Here is a 14,436-nt window from a genome sequence, read left to right as displayed (position 1 = left end):
TGCTAGTTTTACCCAGTAATAATAGAATATGCTAGATATTAATAGCAGTTATTAGAATCACAAAGCTCATGCTGATATTTCTTGGTGTGAAACAGTTAACGTTTCAGATCCTTCATCAGAACCTGAAACATTCACTGTTTTTTCTCCCTACAGATGCTGCCTGACCTGCTCAGTATTTCCAACATTCTATGTTTTAATTTCAGATTTCCACCATACTGCAGCAGTTTGCCTTTACAATTATATAGTACCTTTTTTCCATTGACTTGAGGCAGATACTGCAAATTTCACTCCATCCACAGTGACAAACTCCCTGCTGGCTCTTGCTTTCCCTCCTGTGTCATGGTTCTCATAGTCTCGGACAGACTCACTGCAAGATAAGTTACCGCCGCCAAGCACACTTACAAGGGCCCATGCTTGTCTGTCCATTAAATCAGAAAAACAAACATTCAGCAGTTACAGCAGGATTGATAACCATTAGGTTCAGTCTGTCCATCTAGTTATTTGGTGCAAATGCTGTTATAGCACTTTATTTTTAATCTCTGGAATGGAGTGTGCTGATGTTTGGGCAATACCAGTGATCAAGTTGTTGTTGTACCTTTCATTTGACATATCTCTTTTTTTTTAAGAAAACTGTGGTTCAATATAATTTGTTCAACATGTGTGCTCTTGGGTTTTCTCAGCATTGGAAATCATCCTAAAGTGAGATTCTTCATCTGTCATTATCATAGATATGCGTTGAGGTGAGAGTATGAAACCAGCATCCTCCACCTTTCCAGGAAGAGAGCATTCCTAATCCTGACAACTTTCAAAGTGAAAACATTCACCTTTCCTCTCGATCACTTGACAATGATTTCAAATCCTAGACTTCGGATTATTGGGGGAAGAGAGTTTTTTTTCTCCATCTAAACCTCTCAGCATCTTGAAAGACATTAGTTGGTCACCTCTAATCCCTTTCCGCAACAATAAGAGCAAACCCAAATTTTCGAAACCCTCATTTGTGCGAAGGTCATCTTGGGTGAATTTGCCCTTCACTAGTTTTGAACCTTTTCTGGTTTCTCCAAGTGTTACAGTTTTAATGCAATGGCATTGCAAATTTACTCCCTCTGTATTGGATGTGGAAGGATGGCACAAGAAAAGAGGAGCATGGCATACCACGACAGCAGATCTTCAGGCAAGAGTAGCTAGATCTTAAGATCTTCAGGCAAGATCTTCAGCAGCAGCATTGATTTTCTATCTCTGCTGTTTATGAGAGATTGCTGTGCCCAAATTGGCTGCTATGTATTTCATTCTTATATTTCAAAAGCATTTTCCTTGCCTGTAAAGCACTTTGAGATATCCCGAGATGGTACAGAAACACAGGCTCATTTCTGACAGTTTCCTCAGGGTAAAATAACACCCTCTGTATGATTTGGTTGGAGTGCTTCCCTGTAGTTAGCCCATGCAAAATATACAGTGGGCTAACTATATATTTTATAGTTAGCCCACTCAATTATCCGAATGACATGGGCAGGGTGTATTTTGTTTGGAAAATCAAATGTTCGTAAGCTAGATAACAGAGTTTAGCCAAGTACTGGGATCTTGCAATCTTGTCCGGATAATCCAAAATTTGGATAATCGAAGTTCCTCTGTACCACAGAGAAATGTTGTGAAGTTCACTCACACTGACTACGTACACAGATATGACATCTCAGATGTTCATGTATTGTCTGGTTTCTATTCTTGTTTTACTGTTACATTACTTAACTGACTGACCGCAAGATAGTGTAAAGATAGAGACCATCCATACTGGAAAGTCCATACATCAGAATATCAGCTAGTGATTTTAGAAAAGATTTTCTTTTTGCTTTACCCAAATCTGTGCGACAACACAACAATTATCCTTCACCTTTTGAGGCTGCCTTTTAAAAGGAGGGTTTTTGAAATCTATTACTACCCTTCGAAGGTTGTTATTTAAACACATGTGGCAGACTTAAATGATGATGGTACCAGAAAGGGATATTGACATGCAGCAAGATCAGAGGCCTGAATTGGTATGAATAGTATAGATTTTTTTTGTGCGGTGGGAGCTAATATTTATCTGGACTCTGGGAGAGCTCCCTGATGCTTTAAACTATAGCTCCTTTAACTTTCAACTCCCTTCCATCAGCAGTACAAGCTTATAGGACCTCGTCCATGTACAGCTGGCAATTCAGAGACTGAACCCATTTTTGGAGGGTGAATGATATTCCCTCTTGTTCAGTCAATCATTTTCTCAAATTTCCACAACTTTCGTCAATAACGGAATTGTTCATGGAAAACGAGAATGGCACTGTTTATATTGTGTTCTCATGATTTTTCTCCTGGGCTTATGTTCACAGCAGACTCCTGAAGATTAATCACTGAGTTAACTACCTCAACATTAAAATCTCAATCAATCATCTGTTTAAGTGTTACGGTAATATTCTCATTTTAAAACAAACTTACACTATAATGTATCGAACAGCTTCACTTTAGAATAGACTCCCAGTGCTGAGAAAAATGAACAGACCACCTGTTCAAACACACTTCTTTTGAAAATGTATTCATCCACATCATAAAAGGCCAGTGCAAAGTGGAAAGTACAACTTATATTTACATAGACCCTTCAAAATAATAAAAGGCACTTTACAACAGTGTTAAAAAGCAAAACTTGACATTGAGACATACAAGGATGGAGACACTGATTCCATAAATAACTACAGGAGGTCAGAAACAGTGGAGGGTGAGGAACAGACAGGGTCACAAGTAAAAGGGAGGGCATGTGGTATTTATGGCTGGCTGTTATGTCAAAGAGCTAGCACAGGTACAACATGCTGTTTCTCTGATATTTGGATCACTCAAAAGTCATTCAGAAAACAAATGTTAAATGCCACAATGGGCTGGGCCGTTGCAAGAAGAAGAAACAACAGCATCGTTTTGGAGAGCACAGACACTTCAGTTGGCCTTTCTGCTCAGTGAACAACATGGATAGATAATTTTTATATCCCAGCTCCAAACTAGTTGCCCTAATGTCTTCAAAGAGTTAGTGTTATGGATAGACAGCAGCAAGATCGCAGGCTTAGTGTATAGAGATTGAATTGACCTTCAGCTAAGTAGCAATTAAACTCTACAGGGGAGGGACAATTTAGCAAGGGTTTCCGATCTTAGTCCCTAACCAGTGGCCTTTACAGGAATGTGCAAGAGTAGACAAGACTGATGACAGCTTTATTCTTTTTAAATGGTAAATTTGATGCTTGTGCCACTGGCAAGGCCAGTACTTAGTGCCTTGTTCTGGAGATGGAGGTGGTGGTGGTGGTGAGGTGTTTAGTATAGGTGTGGCACAGTGGTTAGCACTGCTGCCTCACAGCGCCAGAGACCTGGGTTCAATTCCTGCCTCATGCAACTGTCTGTGTGGAGTTTGCACATTCTCCCAGTGTCTGCGTGGGTTTCCTCTGGGTGCTCCAGTTTCCTCCTATAGTCCAAAGATGTGCAGGATAGGTGAATTGACCATGCTAAATTGCCTGTAGTGTTAGGTGAAGGGGTAAATGTAAGGGAATGGGTCTGGGTGGGTTGCGCTTTGGCAGGTCGATGTGGACTTGTTGGGCTGAAGGGCCTTTTTCCACAATGTAAGTAATCTAAAAAACATTGTCAGTCGACTGTCATAGCCTACCAAGAACAACTTGCATTTCTGTGGCACCTTCACTGCAGTAATAAAAGAACCAGATGGAATGCAACACCAACCCACTCAAGGAAGTATTGGCAGAGGTCGTCAAGAGCTCTGTCAAAGAGGCAGGTTTTAAAGGAGGGTGTTAAAGGAAGACAGATTTGCAGAGGTTTAGGGAGGGAATTACAGAAGTTGGGGCCCGGGCATCTGAAGGTATGGCTGACAATACTGGAGTAAAGGAAACCAGAGAGTTCACTTTTGAAGTTACTTAAGCATGGAGGATGTGAACTTATTGTACAGAGAGCTGTAACTGGCTCCAATTCTTCCCCAAGAAGGATAATGAGTGGAAAATGGAAAATATACCTGTGCCTTATAACTGAAGCCCAAGAAAATGAAAGATTATCACAATTGCATTCCCTTCACAAGTTTATTTATTTATTAATAGGCCTACATGCATAAATTCAGTTGCATCTTACCTGTAACTTAAATCTTGAACGTGCCTACTTCCAAGCAATTTCTGAATAGTCTTCTTTGTTTCCAGAAGTAGATTTTTGGCAGCCGAGTCCCTCACAGCAATAGCAATTATTCGGCCAGAGTCTTGAGATTTCAGGAAGCTCTGCAGCCTCCTGCTTTCATTGGCAAAGTCGTGAGTGTCAAACTTGTCAGCCAGCAGCACCTGCCCTGTGTCCTGGTCAATCACTCGGACGTTCAGCCCACGGGTGGTCGGTTTCTCAAAGTACGAGCCAGCCTCCAGCCCAGAAGGGGGCAGACTCTTGGACAGCAGAGTCCATGATGTTTTCTGAGCACCGTGTAGCTCTAGAATGCCCCCAGCCTCCACACCGATGAACTTCTTGCCAAACCCTGGCACGTCCTCACCTTCATCAGATCGGCCGCTAAGCATGATCTTGGCCCGGGATTTATAGAGACATTTTTCTGCTCCAATGTGAAGCGCCCCTCCATCCTTTACCAGGATGTAATCACATTTTAGGGAAATATTTTGGGAACCATCTGCGCTGTCGGCGAAGACCAACACTCCTGTAGAATGACCGATTCATACAGAGTCATCAGGCAAGTGAAATACAGTCAAAATGAAGAGGTGAGATATAATTGCAGGGATAATAGACAGTAAAACAGAAGTAGTAAGGGAAAAGAATAGGTTGATTCACACTTTTAGAAGGAACATCGGAAAAGAAGAAGCGTCGTTCAGCCCCTCATGGCTGGTCTGCCACTTGGTTACATCATGGCTGACTTGTATTTTAACTCCATTAGTCAGAAAACCCTGACTCCACCTGTGAAGATGTGCTTCCTGGAATCAGTCCTGAACCACCTAGTTCCAAGGTCCAAGATTCCCCCCCCTCCCCCTCCCCCATGCCCCCTTGTTCCAGCAATCAATTCTCTTTATCTATCCATTCAAATTCTTTATGACTCTAGATAACTCAGTAGATTCCTTCTACTATTCTGAAGGGAATACAGGCCTAGTCTAGATACTTTGTTTAAATAACAGAAACGTGCAATAATGTGAACTATAGATCACATGTTTCAATGTCAAATTACATTTGTTTTATGCAATACTCATTTCTTTGGTTCATTTGAGCAACATACTCATCCCAAAAGGATGTAACATTATAACTGGTAACCTGAAGCAAGCACTTATTCCCATTCATTCAACTGAGGACCGCAAAAGAATGTGTCAGGAGCAGCATCAGGCATAACTACAAATGAAATACAACCACACAGGACTGCTTGCTGTCAACCAGCAAATGCAGCATTCGATGAACAAAGCTAAATGCCTTTAAAATCAACAGATCAAATTTATGCTTTGCAGTCCTGCCAGATCAGTCATAAACAGTGGTTGACAATTAAATTACTAACATGCGAAGAAGACAAGTGCCCTCATCATTAATGAGGGAAAATCGCAGTATAGCAGTGCAAAAGACAGTGCATCCATTTTTAAGATGCAGTGCCGAGTGGATGATTAACCTTGGCTTCCTCTTGAAGTCCCTGCATCTCAGATATCAGTCTTCACCCAATTTAGTTCATTGCACCCCAGAAGGCTAAAGGCACTGCATTCTGCAAAGGCCCTGTAACCTGACAATATTCCAGCAAACTTGTGCTCCAGAATCGGCCAGGCTCCTAGCCAAATTGTACATTTATAACAGTTACATCTGGGACATTGCTCAGGTATATCCAATCAACAAAAAGCTGAACAAATTCAACCTGGCCAATTACAGTCCCATCAATCTGATCTTGATCACCAGAAAAATGGTCAATAGTGCTAAGAAGCTGCATTATTCATTAAACAACTTCTCAGTGGTGTTACTGAGTTTAAGTTCCTCCAAGGCCACATAATCCTGATCTCAATACAACCTGCGTCCAAACATGGACAAAAGAGCTGAAGTCCAGAATGGAGGCAAGAGTGACTGTCTTTGACATCAAAGTTGCATTTTGACAGAATGTCAAGCCCTAACTAAGCTGGAGCTAGTGGAAATCAGGAAGACAACTCTCCACTGGTTGGAGTCATACCTAGCACAAAGGAAAAAGGTTGTGGTTATTAGAGGTGAATCACCTCACTTCCATGACACCACTGCAGGAGTTCCTCAGAGTAGGACCTTAGGCTGAACCATCTTCAATCAATCCCTCCTTTACTTCTATCAGAAAGTCAGAAATGAGGGTGTTGGTTGATGATGGTACAATGTTCAGCACCATTCATGACTGCTTAGATAATGAAGCAGCCCATGTCTACATGCAGCAAGACTTGGTGAGTACTGATTAATGGCAAGTTACAGTTGCACAAGTGCCAGACAATGTAGTCTCAATCAACAGAGAATCTAACCAGTGCCCCTCGGCATTCAATGGCATTACCATTGCTGAGCCCCCCCCATTGTTAACAGCTGGTGCATGACCATGGACCAGAAACTGAACTGGATAAACCACATAAATACTGTGGCATCAAAAGCAGGTCAGAGGCTGAAAATTGTGTGATAAATAACTCATCTCCTGCCTCCCCAAATCCTGTCCACCACATACAAAGCACAAGTCAAGAGTGTGATGGAATATTCTCCAGTTTCCTGAAGGTGTGCAGCTCCAACAACACTCAAGAAACTTGGCACCAACCTCAATAATGCACCCTGCCTAATTAACATTCCATCCACCATCTTAAACATTCACCCCTTCATCACCAATGCATAAATGTACAGATGCTGTCCATACCATCTACAAGGTACAGTGCACCAACTCATCAACTCCTTCGACAGCACTTTCTAATCCCAGAATCTCTGCCGCTTAGAAGGCAAGGGAACACTACCACCTGCAAATTCCCCTTCAAGCTACACTCCAGCCTGACTCAGAAGTATATCACTATTCCTTCAGTGTCACTGGGTCAATAAACTGGGACTAAGGATGCACCTTTGGCACATGAACTGTAGTGGTTTAAGAAATGGAGCAATCTGTGCTAAGTCACAACATGTTTCAGTGTGAATGTGAAAAACAAGACTACAACTGATTCCAAAGGTGTTAACTGAGTTTCCAGTATCGCATCTGGAGCAGAATTCACAACTCAAGGAGGACACAGAATACTGGATAAAATGCAAAAACAATATATTTGCTGACCTCTGCATCATTTGATTAATGATAGAACTGGCTGGAGTACTTTCCTCTGGGGATAATCAAAAGCTCAAGAGATAGAGGTTTTTAAAGTTATGCATATGTGAGATAGATGCCAGAGGCACAGGGCAGTCCAAACTGGATTAGAAGATATACCATTTATAAAGTAGCCCCTAATAAACACATTAAGAGAACAGTCATTACTCAGACTGTGGGACTCTCTTGCCTTGGAGCAAGTATATATTGAGATAAATAGCATGAGTGCAACGAAAGGGAAGCTAGAAACAAAACATGAGGGAGAAAGGAAGCAAAGATTGTGCTGATAGAACAAGATAAAGAAGAGTGAAAAGATGGCTTATATAGAACATAAACACGCATATATACCTATATGTAGTGTTAAAGACACTCGTTCTGGTTTATGAACTCTTATGCAGCATAACTTGTGATGTAACTCCCAAGAGCATGGAGCAGTTGGGCCAAAATGGCCTATTTCAAAGCTGTAAAATATTTTTTTTTTGCCTTCAAGAGATATGGGTAGATTAATTGGAGATGGTGTGGTGAAAGGCTACACTCTTAATGGTACAACAGTTAAAAACAACTGCATTATACAATAGTTCCAACAAAACGTCACTCAGCCAAATGAAAACCTCTGGATAAGAAAAATGAACATGATAAATAAAAAGAGCACAATTTTCTGTTCCAGGGACTCTGTAGCGGAAATGGTCATCTTACCTCCATGCTGAATGATGATGGAATGAACAGTCGCTGATGAAACTAGTCTGAGATTATCTCCTTTCTCGATGATGACTCTTTTCTGTTTGTCGTGCCCTGGATTCCAATCCCTAAATCCAAACTTCTGATCAGGGCAGTTCTCTGAAATATCACAATGTAATTATTGGCCTCAGACTCTGACTACTAAAACCAAATCCCTGTTTTTAATACAAAGGGAGTATGAATCCTGGAGTCAACGTTTGGAATGTTAAACATTTTGTTTACTTCCAAAAAGGAGGAGGATTTTGGGCCAGAGTAAATAAGGTTGCATTATTACCACGAGCACAGGAGGACACAGATTAAAAGGAATTGGTCAAACAAATCAGAAAAGGAGGTGAGAACTGCTTGTTTTACAAAACGTCAATGAGTTCTTGTGGTCAAAAACACACTGCCTAAAAGGGCAGTGGGAATAGATTCAACAGCAACTTTCAAAAGTAACCAGATTAGTAAAGGGAAACATTAATAGAATAATGTAGCTAGGGCAGATCAAATAGCTCTTTCAGAGAGCCAGCACAAGACAATGACCCAAATGGATTCTTCCTGTGCCTCAAAATTAATCTGGCCAACACTTTGATAAAATCCAATGAGAAATTTTAAGTACCCTAATCCCCAGACGTGTTCCAAACTTAAAAGTTTGAAGCCAGTAAAAAACCATATGTGTTTATTAGGCAAACCAAACTGGTAAGCTAAAAGTACTAAAGCATATGGAATTAAGATGCAACATTTGTAGTAAGACAGGGTTTATTTATCACAGCAGCCAATTCAGGTTTTATTCACTACAATTAGGATTACTACTTATGTTAAGGATAAATACCATCAAAGGCTGGTTAGGATGAACAGCCGGTTTCTGTGCCGTAGTTTCTAAGCAGATTCTCACCAAAAAAAACGCTTTCTGACTGAAAACATTTTGTACTTTTCTTGAACTGGCTTCAGAGAGAACCATGGGCACGATTGCAGGAAAAACTATGACATAGCACAACCACATTGAATTGCAGTTTTTGCTTCACAGAAACAGAATACAGTGAATTGCTCAAGAACGACGCAGAATGAGTTCATAATGAAGGTCAGAAATTGGTTGCACAACAGTTCATAGAAAATGGGAAGAAGCACTGTGGTTGTAGGAGGGTGGAATTTTTAAACAGAAATTCATGACATCTTTTCAATCATAGAAATCCAGCAATGCAGATAAAGGTCATTTGGCCCATCAAGACTGCAGCAACCCTCCGAAGACTATTTCTCCCACTCATCCCTGTAATCCTGCCTTTACGACAGCTAATTCACCTAACCTGCACACTTTTGGACTGTGGAAGGAAACTGGAGCACCTGCAGACCCAAAGAGAATGCGCAAACTCCACACAGACAGTCACCAGAGGCTGGAATGAACATAGGTCCCTGGCACTGAGAGGGAGTGGTGCTAAATACAGTGCCAACATGCTGCCCTTTTAAAGTTCCTTACAATTGAAGGGCTGGCAAACTATTAATGCTGCATTACTCACCAATAAGTCTTCATATTTTTATAGCACCTTTGTATAACACTGCGTAAACATACAGAGATATCAGTGTAGGGAAGGGGCATCTGAAAAGGTGAAGAGAGAGACAGATTAGGACAAAGATTTCTAAAGTTTCGGGCCCAGGCAGGGAAATCAGGGATGTGCAAGAGTCTGGAATTGGAGCAGCAAGGAGGACAGCATGGCCAGAGCAGTGAGGCCACAGAGCTTGGAAAGGAAGTTTGAGAACATTTTCTTTAAAAAAAACACGGCATTGACAGACAGGAGCAGCCAGTGTCTATCCATGAGCAGAGGAGGTGATGAGCAGATAGGGACTTATGCAAGACAGGATATGGGGAGTTTTACATAGTGTGAGGGAGGTCAGTCAGAACAGCATTGATTAGATTAGATTACTTACAGTGTGGAAACAGACCCTTCGGCCCAACAAGTCCACACTGACCCACCAAAGCGCAACCCACCCAGACCCATTCCCCTACATTTACCCCTTCACCTAACACTATGGGCAATTTAGCATGGCCAATTCACCTAACCTGCACATTTTTTGGATTGTGGAAGAAAACTGGAGCACCCGGAGGAAACCCACACAGACCCGGGGAGAATGTGCAAACTCCACACAGAGAGTCGCCTGAGGCGGGAATTGAACCTGGGTCTCTGGCGCTGTGAGGCAGCAGTGCTAACCACTGTGCCACCATGCTGCCCACATTGGAATCATCAATTCTATAGGCAGACAAGATACAGAGGAAGCCTTTAGCAGCAAATAAGGGAGAGATAGTAACAAGCAATGTCAATGAGATGGAAATAAGCAATCTTGGTAATAACATGGATAAGGTGTTAGGAGTTCATTGTGGAGACATGTAGGACACAAGATTGTGTACAAATTTCTTCAGCCAGAGGAGATGTATTAAGATGTTCAAAATTATGAAGGGTCTAGATGAATTGGATAAAGAAAAGCTTCCCACTGATGGAAGGGTCAAGAACCAGAAAAGATACTAATTTAAAGTGATCAGCCAAAAGGTCCAAAGATGACATGAGGAATATGAGGTTTATGCAATGAGTAGTTTGGATATTGAATGCATAAGAAGTTGGCAGAGGCAGATTCAATTGATGGTTTCAAAAAAGGGATTGGATAAGCACCTGAACAAAAAGAAGATTGCAACACTTTGGAGAAAAGCACAGTGGCTCAGTGGTTAGTACCGCTGTCTCACAGTGCCAGGGAGCCAGGTTCGGGTGACCGTCTGCATGTTCTCCCCGTGTCTGTGTGGGTTTCCTCCCACAGCCCAAAGATGTGCAGATTAGGCGGAGTGGCCACGCTAAATTAGTGTCTAGGAATATGCAGGCTAGGTGGCTTAGTCATTGGAAGCGCAGGGTTAAGGGGATTGGAGCTGGGGGTGGGGGGGGGGGGGGGGGATTGCATTTTGGAGGTCGGTGAACTCGAAGGGCTGAATGGCCTGTTTCCACACTGTAGGGATTCTATGATTTTTTGAAAAGGCAGGTGCGTGAGACTGGAATTCCTCTTATAGAGGACTGCAAATGACAGAACAGGCTGAATGGCCTCCTCCTGTGCTATAATCATTCGCGATTTGATATGCATTTAAAAATTGTAGGTTTGATTCAACACTTACCATCTCGTTTGAATTTGGAACCTGTTCCCAAGACAACCGCGAGTACAATAAGCAATATACCCATAAAAATACCAAAGCATATGTAGCTACTCTTCACTTTCTTTCTCCTGGACTCCTCAGACCTGTGCCATTGATCATTCCCTCTGCGTGTAAAGATGGCTTGATTATCCATTTTGGAAGAGGACCATTGCACAGAGAGATCGGCCACCCTTGGAGCAGGGGGCGGTCGGACAGGCATCACTCTGCCGGGGACATAGCCTGGGGATTGGCAACGCCGCCCATTTGAAGCTGGACTATACGGGAACGAGCTGGCAGGCCTCTTCTTATCCTCTTGCATGTCGCCAGTCAGCTGTGGGGAACAAAAGAAGCACTTGGAAAAGGATGACTGAAAACAAGTACCCACAAAATCCCATCTCTGCCACTGCCTGTTAACAGAGTTGTTAATCCTGCAGAATAGCCTCAGGCTGCAATCTTAAGAGAGCTTCCATACTTTATTCTACTCCAATCCTTTCATCTTGCGCTCAAAGCATTTGGCTAACGTGCAGGGTGGCTTAGATGTAAACCCCTCACAGCCTGTGGGCTCGAAGAATAATACGGTCTTTGTATGGCTCCTCCAACAATGAGTCATTGCTGTAATGTATACAAAAGGAAAGAAAGATGTTCCATTGAAAGGAAATGCGACCAAGAGTCAAACTGTTAAGAGGGTGCACTTAGAAGCAAAGAGACATTGGTTGCATTCCAGCTATTCACGAGCACTCGATGATTCACTGAGACATGGGCAGACACTGTAACACAGCCCTCAGTGTATGACCCTGGGAATTGCCAAGACTGGCTGAAGGGTACTTAGTCAGTTCATAAAAAGTTGTTCAACAGAGGGTACAATTGTAGAGTCCTGCTAAAACAAACAAACAAACAAATATCGCCAAACATTGTGCTGTTCAGTACAAGGAAAAGATTTGCATTTGAGATGCGCTATTCACAACTACTGGGCACTTCAAAGATCTTTTTGCTGCTGATATAAAGGAATATTGCAACCAATTTTACACAGCACAATCCCACAACAACGATAATTCAAACCTCGGTTTTAGGCTTTGTTGGAGGGATAAATATTGCCCAAAACATATAGGAGTACTCCTCCATTCTTCAAATATACCACCGAACATGGGGGTAGAAGGGGCCTTAGTTTAAAGCCTTAACAACTGTAGGAGTGCACCATTCCCTCAATATGGTGCTGAAGTGTTCATTGAGATTGTGTTCAGGTCTCTGAAGTCGAGCCTCACCTCATTGCTTTCTGAATCAGAGTGGAGTGTGATTTTGTTGGTCTTCCTCACTATTTAGGATAACACCAAATTTCAATTAGATAGCACCTTTAATGTAATAAAACAGTCCAAGTGGTTCCACAAGAGCATTAACAGTCAAAATATGACACCAAGCCACTTCAGTGGATATTAGGTTAGGTTGTCAAAAATTTGGTCTAAGAGATAGGTTTTATGAATCATCTCAAAAGGAAAGAGAGTGGTCAAGACAGTGAGGTTTGGAGGTGGAATTGTAGAATGGGGCCTACATATCTGACGGCACAGCCACCAATGGTGAACAAATTAAATTTTCAGGTGTGCAAGAGGTCAGAACTGAGGAAGTGTGGAAGTCTTGAAGGTTGTAGGGCTGGGGGAGGCAGAGATAGAGAGGGGTGAGGTTAAGGAGGGATCTGAACATAAGGATGAGAAATTTGTAATTGAGACATTGCCAAAGCAGAAGCCAACGTAGCTTGGATAACAAAGGATCATAGGCAAGTGGACATGGACTTAGAAACAGGATATTATACGGATATTCATGCACCTTCCCTATGCATCAAGGCCAATGCTGTGCGTGTAGTTAACATAGCAGTCATTTCCCAGTGGCAAAACACGCTGGACTAAGTCATCAGATTATCAAATGTGCCCCTTCTGACATCCACATTGCTACACATTATTGTGGTCTTGTATGGTGCTCACCAGCTGCAGGATGATCCAGTGCCAGGAAACCTAGGATCTGCACACAGCAGTATGTCACTATCTGGATTTCCTGGGTCAAAACCACACCCACTCTGCAATATAGCATGCCAACTAATTGTCTGATTCGACATCATCTCAATTCTACTGGCATTCAATTCTTCATATGTATGCGAGTGTGGAGGTACGAGGTGGGGAAAGGATACAGGAGAAGATAAATAGGAAACAAACGGATCACTTCTATCATCTCAAAGCTTTCATATTAAGGAGAACAGATAGGGTGGATAAATAGAGAGAAACTGTTTTGCCTGACACTCGGGGAACACAGTCTGAAGTAAGAGGCCAGACTCTTTCAGGAATGAAATTACCAGAACTCCTCTACATCCAAACTTCTACCACACCTTTGTAACTCTCCTCCACAAATGGCAATTACAACCAGGTTAATTTTATATCCGAGATTGATAGATCTTTGTTAACCAAAGTTATTAAAGGAATCATGTTGCAATGGTGGGTGGGTGGGGTTAGGTTGCAATCACCCATTTCATTTAAAGATAGAACAAGCTCAAGAGACTGAATGGCCTCATCCTGTTCTTATAATCTAATCCTTCCACTCTCCATGTCCTGTTTCTACTAAACCACTTGCACATCGTTTATCATTTTCTTGTCTGGTAATGGAGTGAACATGAAAAGATCAACTTAATTCCTCCATTGCACATGATTCAGTCAGCAGCACTCGGGCCTCTGAATTACAAGGTTCTGGATTCCAATTCCACTCCGGGGCTGGTACACAAAAATCAAAGCTGGCATTCCAGTGCAGTGTTCCCGATGATATGTCAAACTGAGGCTCCGCCCGACTGGCTCAGGTGAATGTAAAAGGACCCAAAGCACCATTCTGACAGGAGAGTTCTCCCCACAGGCCAGTGTCAATATTTACCCTCAAAACAATATCAAAATATGAGATTATCTGGTCATTAGCACGTGAACGTTATGGGAGTTAGAGACAGTTTAAGCTAAATGGCCCTATATCCTAAGTCATTCTATTATAGTTATTGAGTCAATACATTTGTTAGTTTCCTTTTGGACAAACAGAAATTCTACCCAACAGCAAAGATTCTTTCATCCTTTACACCATCTTAAATTAAATGTTGAATATTTAAAACAGTTTCCACCTGATGAAGGAGCGACGCTCCGAAAGCTAGTGTGCTTCCAATTAAACCTGTTGGACTATAACCTGGTGTTGTGTAATTTTTAACTCCAGTTTTAAAGTTTACCTGGTTGTATAA

The 14,436-nt window shown here is 42.0% G+C and overlaps 1 protein-coding gene across 4 annotated transcripts in view; it reads right to left on the bottom strand.

Moving 5' to 3' along the window:
- The window catches only part of cemip2 (cell migration inducing hyaluronidase 2), an 89,572-nt gene that overhangs the window by 49,652 nt on the left and 25,484 nt on the right, over positions 1 to 14,436 (bottom strand). For 3 of the 4 annotated variants that reach the window (XM_072588171.1, XM_072588162.1, XM_072588180.1), the window contains exons 2-5: positions 11,166 to 11,514; positions 7,997 to 8,137; positions 4,138 to 4,696; positions 249 to 418 (exon numbers count right to left, since the gene is read on the bottom strand). In XM_072588171.1, coding sequence (XP_072444272.1) covers positions 249 to 418; positions 4,138 to 4,696; positions 7,997 to 8,137; positions 11,166 to 11,502 — 1,207 coding nt within the window. In that variant the 5' untranslated portion in view covers positions 11,503 to 11,514. Of the gene's footprint in view, positions 1 to 248; positions 419 to 4,137; positions 4,697 to 7,996; positions 8,138 to 9,531; positions 10,933 to 11,165; positions 11,515 to 14,436 lie in introns of those variants that run through there. The other variant, XM_072588187.1, reaches the window with a different exon arrangement.

This window comes from Chiloscyllium punctatum, chromosome 2 (genome assembly GCF_047496795.1).
Source record: "Chiloscyllium punctatum isolate Juve2018m chromosome 2, sChiPun1.3, whole genome shotgun sequence".
NCBI lineage: Eukaryota > Metazoa > Chordata > Chondrichthyes > Orectolobiformes > Hemiscylliidae > Chiloscyllium > Chiloscyllium punctatum.
This window is presented reverse-complemented; position numbering and strand designations above follow the sequence as displayed.